Genomic DNA, 20,235 nt, shown 5'->3' on the forward strand with positions numbered 1-20,235 from the left:
GCTGTCAGCTGTTTTCACAAACTATTTGTTTTTAAAAATAGTTTATTTATTTCCGTTCGCTCAAAAACATGAACTAAATTACAAAACTCGGTCCTCGAAGGCTTACAATGCTAAGGCTTACCTGGCTCAGGCTCAGGGTCAAGTCCACCTGTAGCCGTAAGTAAGGAAATTTTAGTTTTTGTAGTTATATAAAATAATACTATGTTTATTGCGCAGTTTGGCGGACGACGGTAGGAGGATGAAGCCTAGAAAGGCGGAGACCCACTATACGGTTCTAAACGTAAGGAGCGACTGCAGCACCCAAGACATCCGCAACGCATTCGTGGAGCTCTCCAAGCAGGTAGCAATTTCGCTGAACAGACCGGTATATAGGCGTGGTTTTCTGTATTCTTCGGTAATTTCCAGTACCATCCTGATGTCAAGACCAATGCCGCATGTTCTGAGAGAACCGCTCGTTTTGTTCAAATTTCTGAGGCATATCGCACACTTATTAAGCCACAGTCTCGCCGGGACTATGACGACAGTCTGATCTGGCTACCAAATGGTTCAGAACGCAGTCCTGTTGTCGAACACAGCGATCCCTCGCAGCCTTGGAATGTAAGGCCCAACTACGATCCTAGTCCCGGCCCCTACTATGGCATAAGGGGCTTGAAGCGTGTGTCCAACTGGCAGGTCGCGTTGGTTCTGATCGCCTTCGGCATTGTTGGTGCTTTCTTTGGCTTCACTTCCGTGAAGTAAGTTATCCGAGTATTTCGGTTAATATATTTGTATAATTCATCGCATTTCTTACACGATGAAGGCACTCATTCGATCTGCATCGTCAAGTTCAAGACGAAGTCTCGGCAGACGCCACCATCCACCATGCCGCTGTGGTGGCAGAAGCACAGAAATATGGCAACGAGGAGCAGATGCGTCGAATGGCGGATCGCCTGGCCCGAAACCCGTACAATCAGTCAGCAAAGTAGCAGAAATCAACCGGCTTTTGTATATGTAGTGTAGCTAAATTAAACGACAGAGTAGTACGATGAACTAGTTTGATTTTCAAACTGTGCAAACAAGCTAGGCGCCTATGTAATCTCAACATGACGCTAATCTTGCGTCGATTGGCTGTCGCGGAACGGATTTAAACGTACTGAGAAGTGCCAAAGTCAAGCTACGCTTTCCGCTTCTGATTTTAGGATGCAAGGCTGGCTATAAATGATCCAATGCAATACAAATTCTGCAATTGATTCTGATATTTAAAAAAAATTTCACCCGTGGAACCGAATACATGTATCGATAGTTGAACCGAAGTATCGATTGCCTTTTGAACGTGGCAGACGACAACTCTAGCACAGGTCTGACACATTATCAAGAGGGGGAAGAGGAAGACGAAATAGCAGCAAAAGAGTTTTTTTCATCTCGCCGCAATCAATTTACCATATTTTGCACAGAGTCCAAGTTGGATTACTTGATAAGCGATGCCTCTCAAACTGGACATCAAGCGTCGCCTGACGTCGCGCTCGGATCGCGTCAAGTGCGTCGATCTCCATCCAGCCGAGCCGTGGATGTTGTGCGCCCTATACAATGGCCACGTACACATCATGAACTATGAAAACCAGCAAATGGTTAAGGATTTCGAGGTGTGCGATGTCCCGGTACGCTCCGCCCGTTTCGTGGCACGCAAGAACTGGATCATAACCGGATCGGATGATATGCAAATCCGTATTTTCAACTACAACACTCTGGAGAAGGTGCACTCGTATGAGGCGCACTCGGATTACCTGCGCTGCATTGCCGTGCATCCCACGCAGCCGCTCGTGCTGACCAGTAGCGGTAGGTTGGAAAGGACTAATCTGCGTAATCCGTACTAATTCTGGTTTCGATTTCCTCCCTCGGATTGCATCAGACGACATGCTCATCAAATTATGGAACTGGGAGAAGCTGTGGGCTTGCCAGCGTGTCTTCGAAGGTCACACCCACTATGTTATGCAGATCGTTTTCAACCCCAAGGATAACAATACATTTGCCTCTGCCTCACTGGACCGCACGGTCAAGGTCTGGCAGTTGGGCTCCAATTTTGCCAACTTTACGCTGGAGGGACACGAAAAGGGTGTCAATTGTGTCGATTATTATCACGGTGGGGATAAGCCCTACTTGATTTCGGGTGCCGATGACCGCCTAGTCAAGATCTGGGACTACCAGAACAAGACGTGCGTCCAAACATTGGAGGGACACGCACAGAATATTTCCGCCGTCTGTTTCCATCCCGAATTGCCGATTGTGTTGACGGGCTCCGAGGACGGCACCGTTCGCATCTGGCATTCCGGCACGTACCGCCTTGAGACCTGCCTCAACTATGGTTTCGAACGCGTCTGGACCATTTCCAGCATGCGTGGCACCAACAACGTGGCCCTTGGCTATGACGAGGGCTCCATTATCATCAAGGTGGGACGTGAGGAGCCGGCCATGTCCATGGACGTAGTGGGCGGTAAAATTGTTTGGGCCAAACACTCTGAAATGCAGCAGGTGAGTGGTCCCCCCTCTAATCCTCGAATTGAGTCAAAATTAACATCATTTTATTTGCTCGCTTAGGTGAACCTAAAGACAATTGCCGACGGCACTGAGATTAAGGATGGCGAACGTCTGCCCGTTGCCGTCAAGGACATGGGCGCCTGCGAGATCTATCCACAGACGATTGCCCATAATCCCAATGGACGCTTTGTGGTTGTCTGCGGCGATGGCGAATACATAATCTATACATCGATGGCTCTGCGCAACAAGGCTTTTGGCTCGGCCCAGGAATTCGTTTGGGCACTAGAGAGCAACGAGTATGCCATACGGGAGAACAATGGCACTGTGCGACTGTTCCGCAACTTCAAGGATCGGAAGAGCTTCACGCCCGAGTACGGGGCTGAGAGTATTTACGGTGGATACTACTTTGGTGTGAAGACCTCTTCGGGACTGGCCTTCTACGACTGGGAGACCCTGCAGCTGGTGCGTCGCATCGAAGTGCAGCCAAAGAACGTGTTCTGGAATGAGAGCGGCAGCCTCGTTTGCTTGGCCACAGACGATTCCTACTTCATCCTGGGCGTGGACACAGCCTTAGTGGCAAACGCCGTCGAAACCAAGGAGGGTCTGGAGGATGATGGTGTGGAGAGTGCTTTCAATGTATTAGGTAAGAACAAAAGTGGCATATCTGATCTGTGCGGACCAGGATCTGATGTTGTTTTATCGTCGCAGGCGAGGTCTCTGAATCTGTGAAGACGGGACTGTGGGTCGGCGACTGCTTCATCTATACGAACTCTGTGAATCGCATCAACTATTATGTGGGCGGTGAAATTGTGACCGTGTCGCATTTGGATCGCACCATGTACTTACTGGGCTACGTGCCTAAGGATAATCGCTTGTATTTGGGCGACAAGGAGCTGAATGTGATCAGCTTTTGCCTGCAGTTGTCAGTGCTGGAATACCAGACGGCCGTGATGCGTCGGGATTTCGAGCGGGCCGATCAGGTGCTGCCGACCATACCCAAAGAGCATCGCACTCGAGTGGCACATTTCCTGGAGAAGCAAGGCTTCAAGTCGCAGGCTCTGCAGGTCTCCACCGACGCTGACCACAAGTTCGACCTGGCCTTGCAAATTGATGAGCTGGACGTAGCCCTGAAGTTGGCCCGAGAGGCAGAGAACTCGCAAAAATGGTCACAGCTGGCGGATGTGGCTGCGCGCAAGAATAACATGGCTTTGGTCCAGGAGTGCATGAGAAAGGCGAATGACTTCAGTGGATTACTGCTGCTCTCAACGGCCTCGGGCGATGCCCAGATGCTCGAGGAGGTGGAGGCTGTGTCCTCTGTAATGGCACGTCACAATGCCTCCTTCCTGGCCGCATTCCTGCGTTCAGATGTGCACCGTTGCCTCGATCTTCTCATTGAAAACAACCGCTTGCCGGAGGCGGCGTTCTTTGCCCGCACCTATCTGCCTAGCCAGATGTCGCGTGTGGTCGGGCTGTGGCGCGAGGAGCTGGGCAAGGTCAACGAAAAGGCTGGTCAATCGTTGGCCGATCCAGCTCAGTATACAAATCTCTTTCCTGGGCTAACCGATGCCCTGCGCGTGGAGCAGCATCTGCAGGAGGAAAGGACACGCAGGGTGCCAGCCCGCTTGGCTGGACAGTTACCCCTGAATAGCGAGCGCAATCCCCTCGAGGAACTGAACTTAGCCGAGCGGCAGAGTGGAGGCCAGCCGGAGGAGAAAATAAAGGCGGGCCCTGTATCTGCCCAGGTTCCCGTGACCAGCGCCCAGGAAGCAAGCTCTTCCGTCAATGTTGTGGACGACGACGACGACGACCTGGATCTGGAAATTGACGGCATAACGCTGGATGATAACATTGATACGGCAGATGTCAATCTCGATGATGATTTCTTAAGCGACGATTAGGTGGGGCAGAGAAAAGGGGAGTAGAGGAGCGCCAGATTTAGAAATACTATAAAATTCTTCGTTTATTGCTAGGGGAGTCCCACATGAGCATTTCAAGCCACACAATTCCGCACATGCAATCGCATTTGATTTGATTGAATGCCGTTTCCCGTGCACTACCTATACAAAAGTAAAATAAATATATAATATGTATGTACAACAATAGTGGAGCAATAAATATATTATATACAAATACGTTGGCGACCCACCAGGGTGACCGCGGATTTGTCGTCATTTTAAATCGCCGTAAATATACTGGCGAATTCCAGTTCTATATTCCTAGATCTCTCAGATCTGCCCACAAAATTGTATCCAATTAATGAATCAATTGTCTACTTGACTGGCTTATTTTAAATACTTGCTTTTATTGGATTTCTATACACCTTTGAAAATCAAATTTAATAGATTGATAAAATTGGCAAAATATATACCGATATACCGTTAATATACCGTCACCCTGCGACCCACATTGATATGGAAAGTGAAATACCGATAACAAAAACCGTCAACATTAAGGGAATTCACGAACAAATATTGCAACAAATATATAAGGGACAATAAATAAAACCAACGTTGTACAAAATAAGCCTTGTGGTATATTTAGTTATACTCGGCCAGGCTCCGTTTTTCACTTTCGTTTCACTTTCTTCGTTTTCAAAACGTTGACAAAATGAAAAGTAAACTGCTTTTTACACAGCAAAACTAACCTCAATTGCAAAAGGAAAAAAGTAGATGACTTATTGATCAGGTGACACATTAACATAAACTTGACACCCATATCAGGGTAGCTTACCTTGGGCTTTCTTTATAAATAGTTTTATTTTAACCCAACCTTAAATTTGGCTCGCAAAAATTGGCCAGGGCAATAACAATTTTCGTTTTGGTGACGCAGTCCGATTAAGTTATCAGAAATTACCGCTTTGTTATTTTTTATATCTAGAGGAAAGTATAAATCATATTTCTCCAAAATCATTTTGAAAGTTTACTTGTCGATCCGAAAAGACTTCACAAATCTAAAATCTTGACCATTAGCAATTTAAATTTCAATTTGAATGCTGTTACTCACAGTTCGTCAGACATGTTAAATACACATGGATCTTCTTAGATTATGTAATTTCTGCCGTCGTTTTGCTTCAAAACAAGCAATTGGCATTTTAATCTCGCTGTATATTTAAAAAACAGCCAGGTCAATTGCCAAAAACGATAAACATATCGATAGAAAAAAAATGTGAAAACGGGACCTTAAAACGAAACGTTTTGGCTGCCTGACTATTTGTAGACAGTTATTTGCGCAAAGGACTGAACCATGATGCAATTATAATTCCATCATGGACTGAACTTTCTTCGTATTGAAACAACTGCATCAAAACAAAAGCCGTTTCAGGAATACCCCAACTGGCCGACAGCGTACCACTCGACTCGCGTTGCGACTTGATTTTGGTGTATTTTATTTAAGAATAAATTATTAACTTCGTTAATAAATTATTTTTAAATAAAAGGCAGCAAAAATCTGTCATCAGCCGTAAGTAATGAAATCACGCAGAGGGCAGTCTCTAGCGAAACGATGCTTGGCAGCTCCGATTCTCGCCCGAGCACGCCCGTAAATATTGATTTTTCAAAAATACTATATTTCACAGTCATATACGTTTGGAATTTATTTTCGAAAATATGGAGCAGTCAAACTACCATGGCCGCGGTCTGGTACAACAGCTGCAGAACCTGAGTTTCCAACAGAACCAGAACCAGGTGCACCAGATGCAGCGGCCACACCAACAGCATTCGCCGCAGCTGCCACATGAGCAGCATCCACAGCATCCACAGCAGCAGCAGCAGCAGCAGCCACTACCGGCGCAGCCAGCACAGACTGGCTTTGCTCCCCGGCGTCAGTACGATACTTCGGGTGGCTCAGCTGCAGCCATGGCAGCTGGGGGCTTGACCAATGGCAACGTCGACGGGACCTCCACCAGAACACAACGTCCGAGCAAAGTCAAGAAGGAGAAGCCGCAACAGCCACAGCAGCAGATCCAGCTGCAGTTGAGCGAAGTAGATGCGGCATCGTCGACCGACGAGGCAATCGCCTTTGTCAGCGAAACCGATGCCAATGGGCTGGCCATGAAGACGCCCGTTAGCATACTCCAAGAGATCCTCAGTCGCCGAGGCATCACACCCGGCTACGAGCTTGTCCAAATCGAGGGGGCCATCCACGAGCCAACGTTTCGCTTTCGCGTCTCTTTCAAGGAAAAGGACACACCCTTCACGGCCATGGGGGCTGGACGCTCGAAAAAGGAGGCCAAGCATGCCGCGGCTCGTGCTCTGATTGACAAACTGATGGGCGCCCAGCTGCCGGAGGCTGCTAGCAGTGCCACTGCCACATCTGCGGCTGACCCCACGGCGGCTGGGAGTGGTGGGGATTGCAATACAGCAGTTGGCGAGTAAGTGCAGTCTCCGCGACACCGCTGATGCCGGCAGAATACACATTTGGTTTTTGTTACAGCCCTGACGACAAGATTGTGGGCAATCCCATTGGCTTGCTGCAGGAGTTGTGTATGCAGCGCCGGTGGCCGCCGCCAACGTATGCGACTGAAACCGAAATGGGACTGCCCCATGAGCGACTCTTTACCATAGCGTGTACCATACTGCAGTACCGTGAGATTGGCAAGGGGAAGAGCAAGAAGATCGCCAAGCGTTCGGCCGCCCACAAAATGTGGAGTCGTCTACAGGACACGCCCATCGATGCAGCAAAGGTTTTAGACGTCTGCAACGAGTTGGAGGGCGATGTGAGTAAACCTAGCTTAGCTTACCTTGCTATCAGTCCCGAATTTCAATTGATGGAAATCTAGAAGTTTCTTTATATATTTTCCATTTTAAACTTGTGCAACTCCTGAGTTACGAAACTTATGTTGAATTTTATATATACATCTATCTACCTATAAAATTTCAATTAAATTGAATGTAGATCAGTTGCATTTTCTTTTACTTATACTAATTTTTCTTAGTTGTTTTTTTTTGTATTTTCTTTTCTTTCGTTTTGAACCTCAAAATAACAGCAATCATTTAATTGGTCTAACATTTACCATTGCTTACTAACGTTCCCAAGTGCCTTAGTGGGCGGATGTAATGATTTGTTGTCATATGAATTATTTAGTTAATTATTTAACAATAACTCTGCATAACCCAGTCCATGCTCACTCCCAAGTGATATGTTTCAACTCACCATTTAGCTCTGGGTGTGTGTTTTGTTCGTGTATGCAAATGTAAAGAGTTCAAAATGTAAACAGAAAACGCTGCGCTCTTATTTACAGTCTCGCATTAATGATAATTATTATGGTGATTTGAAAGATATCACTGTGCCGACGCTGACCACGCAGCACAGTAACAAAGTGTCACAGTTCCACAAGACCCTGAAAAATGCGACGGGCAAAAAACTGCTTAAACTACAGGTAATTTCAATCGCGAATCGATGGCCAGCAGCACCGCTTTGCCCACTCCTCGATTCTTGAATGCCTATACATATATGTATATTCTATAATCTGTTAATGTATTTTATTTCAGAAGACTTGTCTGAAGAACACCACGGTCGACCATCCCAAGCTTCTGACCGACATTGCAACCGAGAACCAGTTCGAGGTCACCTACGTGGACATCGAGGAAAAGACCTTCACCGGCCAATTTCAGTGCTTGGTGCAGCTGTCCACGCTGCCGGTTGGCGTCTGCCATGGCACTGGGCCCACGGCTAGGGAGGCACAACGGCATGCTGCCCAAAATGCGCTCGAGTATCTGAAAATAATGACCAAAAAGTAAACACCAGACGCACGGCACGTTTAATCCCAGTAAACAGACGTTGTTATGCGTTGTTTGTTCCTTGTTTTTTTTTTCTTTTTTCGGCAGTTAAATTACCTTCTATATTATGAAACACGTTCATATACGTGTGCATATGCTGAACAGTGTTTGCTCTAAGTTTAAATCCTTGAACCGTTTTGAAAAATTAAATTAAAATTAAGAATAAAAAAAAGTAACAAAAATACAGAAAGTATTAGTCTATTAGCTGAACCCTGATTCGAGTCAATTCAAGAGCAGCATATAAATTGTATAGCCAGAAGAAAGCGTATCCAACCACACCCGCGAATGCACAAACAAAAGAAATACCCATTGAGGATAGACTCGAGACGCTCAAGCGAATGCTCCAAAGGAGAGTTCAAGAGAATAGTACAAGAAAAACTTACTTTGCGTGCACATTGACTAGACTCGATAAAATTGTGCCCACAGCTGCCATAAGGTATTTCAAGATTTTAAATCATCAATCACAGAGTCAATATAACCTAAATATCAGATACTATAAGAGCTACAGTAACTGGATTCTGAGTGCAGACTCCTGTTATTTCACACTGTATAAAGTGTATTTCAAATTAGCTTAGTAGCATAGCAATAAACGTTGAGTGTTCATGTCCTTGAAAGGAGCGCACCAGCTATCACCAGCCATTAACTTTCTTCAGAGCTAGCCCTTTCCTATTGAGTTTCAATTTAGTTGTTTAGTTGGATGCAATACTTCCTGGAATGTCTTAAATTATCTATGTTACTTGTTTCCAATAAGGAAGAAGTCTATTTGAATCCTTTTAGCCCCTTATCCTTATGGATCTGCAGCAGTTAAAGTCTTCATTATATTACTGAGCCTCAAGTATAGTAATGCAGATAATGGAACTGCTGCTTTCGTTTTAAACTAATGTGTGACTAACTTGGCAGTCTGAGGATAAGGATTCTGCTAGATAACTTACCATCAAAGCTCAGTTGAAATGGGACAAATAAGCGTTCTTTGGATGAAATGCAAGCGAGATCCAGAGGTAATTCCAAGTACACCATCAGAATGTATTCGAGTAATCTCAGTTTGATGTTCGACATAGGCAGGTAGAACTTTATTTAAAATTGTACGTGTACTTAAAGTAGCTAGCGACTAAGGTATGATCCTAAAAGCGAATTGATCTATTTCTTTTTCCGGTCCTGCGTACACTTGGGGCAGAACCACTTGCCCTTTGGCTTCGTGGTGAGACCGACGCAGGCAAAGTGGAACCATTCGATGGGACACTGCAAAGAGTGGAATGAAATTAAAGCTTGCAAATGGATGGATGTGGGGATGGATGTTATACTCACATCGGGGTTATCGCAGCCAATCATCTCGCCATAGGAGACCTGATGGCAAAGGCAGTACGTTGGTTCATTGGGGTCCACCGGCATGTCCATGACATCGCTGGGATGCGTGGCGGCCGTATGGCAGGAGTCCTTCTCCGAGTCATCCGCTTCGACGACTTTCTGTGGGATTGAAGAGAATCGAAGAGTGTGGCAGTGAGAAGGCGATTTTAAATGGTCGACACGTGCAGAGAGGGGAAAAATGAGTAATGTAACTGATAGAAATTATGAGTTAGGAGGATAGCTATGCCAATGGAAATGAATACGTGGAATCTTTGAGATTACAGGACAACGAAACTACGTGTAACCGAAACTGAACTAAACGGAGGGGTAATCAAACTATAATTCTAAAAGATTCATAGACGAAATGTTGATGATGATGATTTACCTTTTGTGCGCCCCCCTTGCGTGTTTCTTTTTCTTGATTTACCTTTGACTTTTTCTTTTTGGTACCTTGGCCTCCAGCATTGCTGCTGGAGTTGAGGCTGACATTGGCATTGATTTGGGTACTGCCGCCACGCCCAGTTTCCTCATCCGAGGAGGCGGACTTTTTCTTTTTCCCAGTCACCTTGCTGTCCTTTGCTTTCTTTCGACCCTCTGCAATGAAAAGAACGGATGGTTTAGCCATATGTGCAATCCAAGGGGCTACACTCACTTTTGGCCACCGCTTCCTCGGATTTAGCGCGCGTTGACGAGGCCTTCTCTTGGATCTCCCCCTCGAATCGTGCCAAATCATTGTCCAGACGACGGATCTGTTTGTCCACCAGTTCGTAAGTCTGTATGGCCAGCTGCACCTTGTCGTCGCTGTATTCCTTGGCCTTGCCAAAAAGCGCCTTGATATCCTCCAAACGCTCTTTCCGCTCCTCCTCGCTCAGGGCCCCGCTCTCGGCCAGCTTGCGCATAAAGTCCTTGGCATGGCTGTCAATGCTTTTCATAGCCGTTTGGGCGCGATCGTCCAGTTTGCGCATCAGCTTAAAGTTTCGCTCCAATTCTGTCGGCAGACTCTCCAATCCTGGATGTTGGAAGGGGAATAAAGGAAGTTACACACAAGCACTATTCTGAAAATAAGGCCCTTACCATCGAGATAGTTCTCTAGGTACACGGCGGAAGACATTTTCTTGCCGAGCTTTGTGGAATATATATCAATTTACAAAAAAATAAATAAAACAAGCGTCTATTTACGATGCAGGAACCAGCTGTTTACTTTATGCCAGAGTTGCCAGCGTGGCGAAAGTATTTAATAACAATTTTTCATGTGACTGGCAACGCGAGGTCAGGGGTCAAACTTGAAACGATGGTATATTTTCGGTATATCGGTATATAATGGTATATTTTGTCAATTTCATCAATCTATTAAATTTTATTTTAAAAGGTATATAGGAATCCAATAAAAGCAAGTATTTATAATAAGCCAGTCAAGTAGAAAATAGATTCATTAATTGGATACAATTTTGTGGACAGGCCTGAGAGATCCAGATAGCAAGTAATATTCCACGGAATATCAAAATCGAGGAATGTTTCCAATCCTTGGCGGAGAACGATTAACCTATTATAAGCCAAGGGGGTATTTTAATATTCCACCGAAAATAATGAAAATTTAATAATTTTAGCGCAGTTCATTTGAAAGAAATGGTGGTTTCTTTTAAGTTCAGAGGAAAGAGGGATAGATCTACAAGAAGAACTTACAATCGTTAATATTTTTTGCCATTTACCTCAAGTAGTTGCACTATTTAAATCGAGGGGGCTTAAGTGGGCTAAGTTCGGTTCTTCATCATATGAGACGCTATATTGTTGTTGAGGAGCCAAAATTGAGGCAAAAACAATCAAAGTCAAGTATTTAAAACAAGCCAGTCAAGTAGAAAATTGATTCATTAATTGGATACAATTATGTGGGAAGGACTGAGGGTTCTATACTATACTGCTCTACGGTACCTGAACTAACTAGCATCTAGTATGTACGCCACATCGGGGGGATCTTGGATCAATGCGATCTTCGATGAAGTTGCTCTCGAAGGCCTCGAGGGCGTCACATTGCCAGGTAAGACACTCTTATTTAAACCTTCTTTGGTTTGGTCTGCAATTTACGTGCAATCCATAGAACTGTGGCGCTTACTGGCGGTGCGACTGGAGTTTGCCCCCTCCCCGCTGCCCGACAATTTGCGAGATCAGGTGTGGGCCTTGCTGTTGCGCTCTTGCCCCGAAAAATTGGAATTCTATGAACTGCCCTCGCCGCGACCGTTTATGCCCCCATACGATCGATCCAACGATCAGGATCCAGAGATCGGCGTAGCCATGGTGGCAGAGCAGTGTCCTTACATGTTATACCGCTATGCCCCCGTGGAAGAGGACAACGTAATGGGCAATTGTGAAGACTACAAGACCCGCAAGCCTGTCGAGGCGGCCCAGCTCCGCTCATTGACAGCCGCCCAGGCGACGGAGCACTGGGACCAGAGACTCGTGGCTGTAGCCTCACAAGAGCAGCGGAACATGGCCCTAACACCGATCAATTTGTTGACGCCAAAGGAAATGCCCGTGCAGCAATACGTGTGCTGGGAGGCAATAGGACGCTCTCGCTATAATGGACTAACGACAGTGGGTCCCTGGGGGCTGATCAACTACTGCAAGGACGCTAGCGTCGTGTTCTACATCAAGTGAGGAAACCATTCTATCCATTTCCAGCTTCTATACTTAGTTTTTTCTACTCTTGCATCGAGCTAACTGGTTAGTAGAGGTTCTCCCCTTTAGGTTTGTCAACTTCAAAAGTAATTCGTCTGGAATTCCTTCTTCTTGATTCCTAAACGACATTTATGCTGAAAAAGATTGTAACATAGCTGTTCTTTTCGCATAATTTTTTGCAACTTTGCTACTTTCCTTTCAATAAGCTTCTGCCTACTTCCGTCTATATCAAATCCTATTCCCTTATCTTCTTAAATTCTCGTAAAGACCGTAGGATCTGCAATGGATCCACAAAATTCACTCTGGTGAGCTTGTATCCACTGCCCTCATTAGTCTAATTAGTATTGCTGTCCCGTCTAGGCATTACTTCCTTTTAATCTTCAACCCTGTCTTTAGAACTACTCTGTCCATGAATCTTTCCGTAGCCTCTGCCGTAACTAGAATACATTTTCCCCTTACAGTTTAGCTGAACATTGTTAGACTTTAAATAACAATAAGCAATACAAAATTTCATTCCATAATTGACCGGAGCATCTCCTTTTTTAGGAACAAGCTGCTGGCCCTCCAGCTGATTGCCGGCCAAGCCTACAATGAGCGTCACAATGGTCGCTTTACCAACTCGTCGGTGCTGATGCTGCCCCGATTCTTCCGCATTTTCAAGAGCCACACACAAAAGAGCATTGACAAGCTATATATGGATATTACACAGAGCAGCAGTCATTATATACCGCTGTCCGAGATACCCGATCGACTGGGACACCTCAGTCGGAAGCAGGTGAAGAAGCTCCTCTTGACCCACAGCATTCGAAAGTTCTTCGAGACAAATCATGTGACGCGCGTCGCCCCAGAATCTCCAATCTCCAGCTCCAGTTCAAAATCGCCCAAGGAGCCAAAGCCATCGAAGCGCAAACAGGTTGTGCTGCAGCTTAGGAACCCCGACCTGGCGTATGAGGAGCTCTACGAGAATGATCAAGAAGCCTGGGAGGAAAAGCTGGAGATCGAGTTCCTCGATCATCGCCACAGCTTTGTGGACATGCCGCCCGAACGCGAATGCCATCGGGCCATTGCACGATTCGGAAAGCGCGGACTCACCGCCAATGAGCTGTGCCTATATGCGGGAATCAGTATGGTGGCGGTACGCGGCTTCCTCAAGCACCTGATGAAGCTCGGCCAGATCAAGGACTACTCCGAGCAGCTGGGGAGAATGCGCATCATACGGTATGTGGCCAGCGCACAAGCCCCTGATGTCGAAATGAAAAAGATCGAACTGAAGCAGACTTTACTCCAGCTTCAGTGCAAGGATGAGCCGGTAAGTCCGTTGTGCATTTCGTTGAGGAGATACTCATGACCCTTTTAGGGTTTAGAGATGTATCCTCCTGAGATGAATTTTTAGCTACCTTTGTTCCAGGTCTCAATTAGTCCTTTTCAAAAACTCCCTTCCTTCACCAGTCAAGGTTAATTCTGGAGCACCTTACTTTTTACTCTTCATTAATTCATTCATTCCTTCGGTAATAACATACTCTCGAGTACTCATGTATGCGGATGATGTTAAGCTCTGTGTCCAGTATAAGGACATTTCACTTTGATCTCGCCTGCAATCCGATCCTAATTACTTTCAGCCTCGAAATGTAAAGTAATGAAATTTCATCGTTCCAGCCCCTTGTCGGCGCTTTACACTCAAAACGGAGGTTCTCTTTAGAGAATTACCCTGGTTGATGATCTTGGTGTTCTGTTAGACTGTTAGTTTTCTGCACACATGCCAGGATGCCAGTTAGAAATTGCCATCCTACCCTAATCGAATGCTTTTAATAAACCTTTCAACCTTAGTTAATCGAAGAAAAAAATCTTGTAGGGATTTTGGTGCACAAAATTTTCCTCGAATATTGGTCTATAATCAGAATATCATCCACCTTTACTGCATGTTCGCGATCGGTTCGGCTAACACGTCGCGCGTCATGCGGCAGCGCCCCCCGGTCGGTTGGGCGGGAGGAGGGCTGCGTTCCTACCTGGAATCCGCGTGTAACAACCTTCTTGATGGTGCAGTCATTGGTGCCGCGATAGATGCACGATAATGGAAGCGTATTTATTTCTTTTTAGAATAGTTCATTGAATAGAACCATCAATGAAAACTATGATTAGTTGTGCATTTAAAAAATATTATCGATTTAGATATCCAATTCAAATAATTATATATTCAACATTATTCTGTGCAGAATATTCCTGCAAGCTCGGACGTGGCGATTCGAGATATGACCGAGATTGTGGCCAATATTAATCCATTTAGCTTCAACCTGAAGGACGTCAAACTGGACAGGCAAACGCAGCGTCACTTGCGCCGCAAGGAGCAGATCGTGAAAATGATTGATGAGAACTGCATCGTGCAGCTGATGAATGTGTCGAGCAGCATCAAGAGGGAAGAGCGCAAGGCCGGATACGAGGACACACTGTGCCGACGATCACTCTTTCGTCTCTTGAGGTCCATGATCGATGCTGAGATTGTGAATGTGTACGAGCTGACGCTGCAGTACGAGCAGCGGATACGTTTCTACCGCTTGGTGACACATCCCAAAATCGACTCGGATCATGAGCTGCTGAAGAGGGAGATCCTACGACTCAAGAGTAATTTCCACCTAATGACCGAAGAGCGCCTGCAACGACCCTCGCAGCTGCCGGCCAAGGAGCGTAAACAGTTGATTCCCAGCAAGAAGCTTAGCGCTGACCGGCACAAAGCACAGGCAGCCAAAACGCCGGCTCCGAAGCTGCTGTTGGCCAGAACGCTGCACGAGTTTCTGTACTACGTGATCTACGAGATGCCCAGAGAGCAGAAACCATTGCCCATGACGGCGGACCTAGTCGAGCAGTGGCAGAAGGTGGAGCCCGCTCTCGAGACGCGTCAGTTTTTGGAAGAGTGGCACGCTGACCAGACGGTCGTACTGCCCTACAACACGGAGATAAGCTGGCGCACCTTTATACCCCCGCTTCCGTGCTATGTGGACAAACCCTCGGGGTGGGTTTACTTTATGGATGCGATGGACCGTATGCCCCTCTCGCTGCTACTCCGCATCTGTCGCATTGAGCGCGAGGATAGCGCGGAAAGACTGAGGCTGCAGCTGAAGCATCCCATACGCCAGCACTACCTGCTTTCCCAACTCAATCTGGAGAACATAGTATCCCGATCGCGTCTGCAGAAGCTATATGCCCGCACCCTCTGCCTCCTCAACCACATGGGACTGATTCAGGTCAGTGACCTGCAGTTGGGCCGCGAGTCCGTCCAGCGCTGGGTGTATTTGAACAAGCGTGCTCGCCTCCTCGACACGACCGCCAGTAGCGAGCACAACTACAAGAAGGTCAGCGCTGACCGCACTTACATGGAGCTGAGATTTGAGTTCCAGAATCGCGACCAAATAGCCCAGTACTGGGCCAAACTCCAGCACATCTGCGTCTACACAAAGCTGGGATTTCGCAAAGAGTTGGCCGACAGCAAGAAAACGGCGGCCCGCCTCAAGCCGTTGTCCTTTTTTGGGCCTGAGAACTTTGACCAGGCCCTGGAGCTGGACAACGGCACAGTGCCCGGAGACCAGCTGGGCGCCGCAGGTCTGAGCTCGCTCCTCTTTGCCCATCAGTTCCGTAACTGGTCGTGGGTGCAGACGAAGCAGGGCAAGGGTGCGGGCGCTGGGGCTCTGAAAACCTATTCCGGCAACACGCGGAAGCTGGGAGCGTTGACCCGCATAAAGGTGACGCCCAAGATGCCGATTCGCAGAACTGCGGGTGGGACGGCCAGTAGCGTCAAGATTCCGCGAAGGAAATGTGGTCCACGGGATGATATTGATCGGGATGCCATGAGGAATATGCGCACACTGCGCGTCCACTGGCTGCCCGAGGAGGATCGCGTGCTCAAGATGGGACGGGCTGTGTACCTGTTCTTTGACGCTCCGGTGCTATCGTTTGCCCTCAACAATGTGGGCCTCGTTTGCCGCGACGTCATCCGGCGCTACCTTGGTATCTGCAACAAGACCACGCAGGCCTGTGTGCGCAGATTGCAGTTCCTGATGCGCATGAAGCGCGATGCCCCTGATGTGCCGAGCTGGATATACTTGATGCAAACGCAGCCGCAATTCAATTCGATCTACAACGATCGGTTCATGAGCAGCCTGAAGCGCGAGTATCCCACCAAAACTGAACAAAATGAGGCCCTGCTGGTCCACTTTGTGCTCGTCCTAAGCAAGCTACATCAGATGATCTCGAACTCGGTGAGTGCCATTCCGATTGGCAAATCGCAACATCTCATAGCCTTTATCCTGAATGGCATCTCGTTTTTTTTGTAGCATGGCACTGTACGGAACCAGTTTATTTTGCCCGACACTGTCGACGAATATCGCAGCCAGCTGAGGGAGTCCACCCGCTTGAATGACGATCAGCAGGTGCTGTACTCCAATCCCAGTACGGAAACGGAGCTGCAGGCGGCCATTGCCCACGGTGTGTTGCACAGCCAGGTCTGCTGTGCCAAGGACAAGACGCTGTTCAATCTGCAGACTTTCGAGATATACAAGCACTTCTCCGAGGAAGTGCTGAATGCCGCCTTCAGCAAGGCCCGCGCGGACTCCCTGTTGGTGGCAGTCAAGCGACGCAACATTCAGGCCGTCTCCAATCGCCAGATATCTGGCCCAGCCCATGTGCTGAGCTCCAAGTACAAGTACCGGTTGACCTATGTGAAGCTGGCCCACACCGTCTTCGACAGCTACTTCTTGTTTGAGCAGAAGCTTAACTTGGACAAGGAGCAACACCTGCCCTCGCCCCATTTCGCGCAGCTGCTGCTCTTGGGCGAATGGCTGGCCAAGGGAAAGTTGAGGCTGTCCCTGCACTTGCCCGCCAACATTCTGACCGTCGACACCACAAGCATGTCCAGACCGAACGGTTCTTCGACCGATCGCATTCTGGATCACTATAGCTGCATTTTGGACAACGCCCCGCAGACGGAGTACTCAAAGCGGTTGGAGAGCGAGTGCAGTAGTCGTCAGGCCTCGCGGGTTCGCTTCCACCCCGCCAATCTGAGCTATCGCATCCAGGCGTGTGCATATATTCAGCTCTCGAAGTTGCCCCTGCGAGTAATGCACTTCTTTTGTGGCCTGGACGCATTGGGCGAATCGATAACCCTCGTCAGCGCGCGCCTGGAACAGCTTGACTGTCCCTTTCCCAATTGCATCATGCGTAGTGGGAACTATCTCAATGCTGTGGAGCGGATTGTCCATGAACAGCGTCCCCTGCTGAAGCAGTTGGTAGCCGATGCCCTGCCCCAGTCCCAGTTCCAGCTGGAAGTCAATTCGGCCGACACAACCCTCACAGTGAGCGTGTCGAACATTCTGGCACTGACCCAGCAGCTGGAGGCCTATTGGCGGCAGATCCAGCAGCCGCTAGAGTGCAAGGATCTGGGCAAACTGCTGGCGGAGAAAACCCTCCACAAGCTCACCGATTGGCGGGCCCTTTGCTCGGAACTGATCGACTACGAGGCGCACATATGGGAGGCAGAACGCTCGCAAGAGTTCGAACCGGCCATGAACAAGGAAGAACGGGCCAGGGTACAAGACGTATTTGTGGTCCATCTACCGGCCATTGGCATGCATGCTGTTCAGCAAGAGGATCATCAGCAGGCCAAACAGGATGCGGATGACATGCGCACCGCTGTGCTGGCAAAGGTGCTCAAGTAAGTAGGGCCAAGTCTGGCCATGAAGCCGCTCTCTAACCGATTGTTTCCCTACCTTGCAGGGCCACATATTGGCGGTACACCGAGAACACGTTTGCGACGCTTCTACCAACATTAAAGAAAAGACGCTACGATGCCAATGCCATCCGACACATGGAAGACATACTCAACTACATTGAGCGACTGCCATTAGGGGTTCCTGCGATGGAGCTGCGAACGAGTTTCCCCTTGGGCGATTTCCTACTGGAGGCCCTGCATGCCCTCGCCGACCACGATCTGATCAAGCGTGTGGGCGTGGCCAGTTATATGTACGTGCACAAACGGCACATACGGAACTGGGTGGTGCACACGTTCCACATCAAGCGGCTGGAGCGGGAAAGGGTGCAGACTCAGGTGTCGGCTGCACCCGCGACTCTGCAGGCCGTCATTGGCCAGAAGCGCAAGGAGGAGGCGCTGCAGGAGCGGGAGACAGAGCAGGCACATCCATCCAAAAAGATTAAGCTGGCAGAGCAGAATAGCAGTGACTCCGAAAGCGACGAAGCTGGCGCGGAATCTGTGGCAAAGCGACCCAAGAGATCCATTAAAAAAGAACCATTTGTGAACGCTGTGCGAAATGAAGCCTCTCACGATGCAATTGTGATGCGACCGCAGCCGTGGATTCGACTGAATGCATCGCTCAACCGTCGTGTCCTGGACCGCTGGCTGGGCGCCGTCCTCAGCGAGTGCATTTCCCGCATTGGATGCACAGTCCACAGTTTGTTTCTGCGCTTTCCGTACCTCGTGCCAGTGGATGTCATGTTCCTGCTCGAGCTGCTCACCGATTTGGGGTGCCTTCACTTGATGGAGCTCCAGACGCACAAAGTCCACGTGGAGACCACGCAAGACGAGCAGTGCGGGGAGCAGATAGTGACCGAGCTGTATGAGCCAACCCTCACCTATATCATTGCCCACGGCGATGCTATCGGACGCCTGACCAGCTTCATTGGCCGCAAAAAGTATAGCACCGAGTTCATTTAAGGTGATCTGGAATTTCGGGACAACTTTGTCTTCTTCGTTTTGGTCACATAATAAAGTGGATGCCACACAATTGTTTAGTTAACGCGTTGCACAATATTGGGAATCGTTTTCAAATAACTCCGCTGTGGAAAAATCGTTGTGGCTGCAGGTAAATGCATTTGTTTTAAACAAAAAAACACGTTGGAATTTTTTTTTTTTTGTTAACTGCAAATTTGCATTTGCAGCGTTTAATTGGTTTTCACTTCTTCGTTTCCTTAAATCTTGTTAGAAAATTAGCACTTCACTACCGTCTCTGCTTGGGCTTGTTTACCGCTTGCCACCGACGCGGGGAGCAGACTTCTGCGTGACCTTGGCGGCCTTCGTCTTGGGAGCAGACTTCTTGGCGGGAGCTGGGGCTGACGCCTTCTTTGCTGCCTTGACGGCGCGCTTCTGTTCCTTGGCGACCTTGATGGCCTGATCGCGCTGGGCCTTGCGAACCTCCGGCTTCATGTTGCGCTTGGCCATGATCTCGGCCAGGGAAGCGCCGACAATAGCGCGCTGGAATTTCTGGGTGCGGCGGGTGCGCTTCTTGGAGGCCTCCTCCTCAATGCCCTTGCGGTGCTTGCGGCGGTAGAGCACAGTCCAGGTAACCTTACGAGGGTTGCGCTTCATCAGGTAAGAGCGCTCGCACTTCTTGTCCAGGAAGGTGAAGCTCTAAAAGAAGCCAATCGGTTATTAATACCCTCATTCTTGGGTGGCATCTGATTTGTTTACTTACCTTGCCATCAATCTTGACCATGGTCTTGCCATGGCCGGGGTAGATTTTGTACCCGCTGAATGCACACAAGCCAATTCTGTAAGGAGATTACATTATTCATTATTAGCTGGGAATACTACTTGAAAAATCTCATCAGTAAACATAAGTTTGCTCTGTTTACTTTCTGATAGTGTATTTATTGTCGGCTTCGGTTCCTGGATGCCCATGATTTTCCAAAATTATTTTTGCCACTTACTTCATCTTGCTGGGCGAATACACGAAAAGAAAAGAAAACGGAAGTGGACCGGAGTTATCGATAAAATATACCTCAGAAATATACCGATACGTCATATATTTCAAAATATACTGACGAATTATTTGTATACAAATTCAATCATATTCCTAGTTTTTAATATTCGGTTGAATATTACTAGCGAGCTATGACCTTCATCTCCGAACTCTTAGTTTTATCC

General features: G+C 47.8%; 6 protein-coding genes and 1 long non-coding RNA gene across 13 annotated transcripts; 4 read left to right on the forward strand and 3 right to left on the reverse strand.

Annotated features, from left to right (window-relative positions):
• Nucleotides 1-4: 4 nt before the first annotated feature.
• DnaJ-60 (DnaJ-like-60) lies at nt 5-1,029 on the forward strand. 2 transcript variants are annotated; one of them, XM_015179907.2, is made up of 4 exons: nt 5-160; nt 217-340; nt 406-734; nt 800-1,029. In XM_015179907.2, exons 1-4 carry the CDS (start codon nt 108-110, stop codon nt 963-965), a joined length of 672 nt encoding a protein of 223 aa, XP_015035393.2. In that variant the 5' UTR covers nt 5-107; the 3' UTR covers nt 966-1,029. The 2 variants fall into 2 exon arrangements, with proteins under 2 accessions (XP_015035393.2, XP_002132327.2); XM_002132291.3 differs by having other exon boundaries at nt 12-156.
• A 278-nt stretch (nt 1,030-1,307) lies between these two features.
• beta'COP (coatomer subunit beta') lies at nt 1,308-4,692 on the forward strand. The gene is made up of 4 exons (XM_001357296.4): nt 1,308-1,815; nt 1,889-2,508; nt 2,575-3,157; nt 3,223-4,692. Exons 1-4 carry the CDS (start codon nt 1,461-1,463, stop codon nt 4,410-4,412), a joined length of 2,748 nt encoding a protein of 915 aa, XP_001357332.2. The 5' UTR covers nt 1,308-1,460; the 3' UTR covers nt 4,413-4,692.
• A 553-nt stretch (nt 4,693-5,245) lies between these two features.
• LOC117184240 (uncharacterized) lies at nt 5,246-5,712 on the reverse strand. The gene is made up of 2 exons (XR_004469521.1): nt 5,518-5,712; nt 5,246-5,464 (listed from the first exon to the last, which is right to left on the reverse strand). It is a non-coding gene; the product is annotated as an uncharacterized lncRNA (long non-coding RNA).
• Nucleotides 5,713-5,838: 126 nt separating this feature from the next.
• Nucleotides 5,839-8,454, forward strand: loqs (double-stranded RNA-binding domain-containing protein loquacious). Of its 5 annotated transcripts, none has more exons than XM_015179904.2 (5): nt 5,839-5,973; nt 6,089-6,883; nt 6,946-7,228; nt 7,754-7,891; nt 8,007-8,454. In XM_015179904.2, exons 2-5 carry the CDS (start codon nt 6,120-6,122, stop codon nt 8,250-8,252), a joined length of 1,431 nt encoding a protein of 476 aa, XP_015035390.2. In that variant the 5' UTR covers nt 5,839-5,973; nt 6,089-6,119; the 3' UTR covers nt 8,253-8,454. The 5 variants fall into 5 exon arrangements, with proteins under 5 accessions (XP_015035390.2, XP_033236731.1, XP_001357331.3 ...); XM_001357295.4 differs by having other exon boundaries at nt 5,840-5,973; nt 8,004-8,454; XM_033380840.1 differs by lacking the exons at nt 7,754-7,891; nt 8,007-8,454 and adding an exon at nt 7,499-7,615.
• An 874-nt stretch (nt 8,455-9,328) lies between these two features.
• Nucleotides 9,329-10,880, reverse strand: Ing5 (inhibitor of growth protein 5). Of its 2 annotated transcripts, none has more exons than XM_001357294.4 (5): nt 10,710-10,880; nt 10,288-10,644; nt 10,063-10,229; nt 9,597-9,755; nt 9,329-9,530 (listed from the first exon to the last, which is right to left on the reverse strand). In XM_001357294.4, the coding sequence occupies exons 1-5, from the start codon at nt 10,744-10,746 to the stop codon at nt 9,429-9,431; spliced, it is 822 nt and encodes a 273-aa protein (XP_001357330.2). In that variant the 5' UTR covers nt 10,747-10,880; the 3' UTR covers nt 9,329-9,428. The 2 variants fall into 2 exon arrangements, with proteins under 2 accessions (XP_001357330.2, XP_015035389.1); XM_015179903.2 differs by having other exon boundaries at nt 10,021-10,229.
• A 541-nt stretch (nt 10,881-11,421) lies between these two features.
• On the forward strand, nt 11,422-19,108 carry LOC4817991 (uncharacterized). The gene is made up of 6 exons (XM_001357293.4): nt 11,422-11,670; nt 11,731-12,283; nt 12,855-13,617; nt 14,522-16,558; nt 16,634-18,009; nt 18,072-19,108. The coding sequence occupies exons 1-6, from the start codon at nt 11,586-11,588 to the stop codon at nt 19,024-19,026; spliced, it is 5,769 nt and encodes a 1,922-aa protein (XP_001357329.2). The 5' UTR covers nt 11,422-11,585; the 3' UTR covers nt 19,027-19,108.
• Nucleotides 19,109-19,212: 104 nt separating this feature from the next.
• On the reverse strand, nt 19,213-20,134 carry RpL24 (ribosomal protein L24). The gene is made up of 3 exons (XM_001357292.3): nt 20,019-20,134; nt 19,784-19,859; nt 19,213-19,719 (listed from the first exon to the last, which is right to left on the reverse strand). Exons 1-3 carry the CDS (start codon nt 20,111-20,113, stop codon nt 19,333-19,335), a joined length of 558 nt encoding a protein of 185 aa, XP_001357328.2. The 5' UTR covers nt 20,114-20,134; the 3' UTR covers nt 19,213-19,332.
• Nucleotides 20,135-20,235: the final 101 nt, after the last annotated feature.

The sequence above is a fragment of the Drosophila pseudoobscura genome, chromosome 4 (genome assembly GCF_009870125.1).
Source record: "Drosophila pseudoobscura strain MV-25-SWS-2005 chromosome 4, UCI_Dpse_MV25, whole genome shotgun sequence".
Lineage (NCBI taxonomy): Eukaryota > Metazoa > Arthropoda > Insecta > Diptera > Drosophilidae > Drosophila > Drosophila pseudoobscura.

What these genes read in the sequence shown, in the direction of transcription:
- DnaJ-60 (XM_015179907.2), top strand. Translation starts at nt 108, where the DNA reads ATGCTAAGGCTTACCTGGCTCAGGCTCAGGGTCAAGTCCACCTGTAGC. An exon ending in AAGTCCACCTGTAGCCGTAA is followed by an intron (nt 161 to 216) that starts GTAAGGAAATTT and finishes TTTATTGCGCAG; the next exon opens with TTTGGCGGACGACGGTAGGA. An exon ending in TTTGGCTTCACTTCCGTGAA is followed by an intron (nt 735 to 799) that starts GTAAGTTATCCG and finishes TACACGATGAAG; the next exon opens with GCACTCATTCGATCTGCATC.
- beta'COP (XM_001357296.4), top strand. Translation starts at nt 1,461, where the DNA reads ATGCCTCTCAAACTGGACATCAAGCGTCGCCTGACGTCGCGCTCGGAT. An exon ending in GCTCGTGCTGACCAGTAGCG is followed by an intron (nt 1,816 to 1,888) that starts GTAGGTTGGAAA and finishes GGATTGCATCAG; the next exon opens with ACGACATGCTCATCAAATTA. An exon ending in GAGTGCTTTCAATGTATTAG is followed by an intron (nt 3,158 to 3,222) that starts GTAAGAACAAAA and finishes TTATCGTCGCAG; the next exon opens with GCGAGGTCTCTGAATCTGTG.
- loqs (XM_001357295.4), top strand. Translation starts at nt 6,120, where the DNA reads ATGGAGCAGTCAAACTACCATGGCCGCGGTCTGGTACAACAGCTGCAG. An exon ending in TGCAATACAGCAGTTGGCGA is followed by an intron (nt 6,884 to 6,945) that starts GTAAGTGCAGTC and finishes TTTTTGTTACAG; the next exon opens with CCCTGACGACAAGATTGTGG. An exon ending in AAAAACTGCTTAAACTACAG is followed by an intron (nt 7,892 to 8,003) that starts GTAATTTCAATC and finishes ATTTTATTTCAG; the next exon opens with AAGACTTGTCTGAAGAACAC.
- Ing5 (XM_015179903.2), bottom strand. Translation starts at nt 10,746, where the DNA reads ATGTCTTCCGCCGTGTACCTAGAGAACTATCTCGATG. An exon ending in CCTAGAGAACTATCTCGATG is followed by an intron (nt 10,645 to 10,709) that starts GTAAGGGCCTTA and finishes TCCAACATCCAG; the next exon opens with GATTGGAGAGTCTGCCGACA. An exon ending in TTGGCTGCGATAACCCCGAT is followed by an intron (nt 9,531 to 9,596) that starts GTGAGTATAACA and finishes CACTCTTTGCAG; the next exon opens with TGTCCCATCGAATGGTTCCA.
- LOC4817991 (XM_001357293.4), top strand. Translation starts at nt 11,586, where the DNA reads ATGTACGCCACATCGGGGGGATCTTGGATCAATGCGATCTTCGATGAA. An exon ending in CGAGGGCGTCACATTGCCAG is followed by an intron (nt 11,671 to 11,730) that starts GTAAGACACTCT and finishes TGCAATCCATAG; the next exon opens with AACTGTGGCGCTTACTGGCG. An exon ending in GTGCTGGCAAAGGTGCTCAA is followed by an intron (nt 18,010 to 18,071) that starts GTAAGTAGGGCC and finishes CCTACCTTGCAG; the next exon opens with GGCCACATATTGGCGGTACA.
- RpL24 (XM_001357292.3), bottom strand. Translation starts at nt 20,113, where the DNA reads ATGACGTATCGGTATATTTCTGAGGTATATTTTATCGATAACTCCGGT. An exon ending in TATTCGCCCAGCAAGATGAA is followed by an intron (nt 19,860 to 20,018) that starts GTAAGTGGCAAA and finishes ATCTCCTTACAG; the next exon opens with AATTGGCTTGTGTGCATTCA. An exon ending in TGGTCAAGATTGATGGCAAG is followed by an intron (nt 19,720 to 19,783) that starts GTAAGTAAACAA and finishes GGCTTCTTTTAG; the next exon opens with AGCTTCACCTTCCTGGACAA.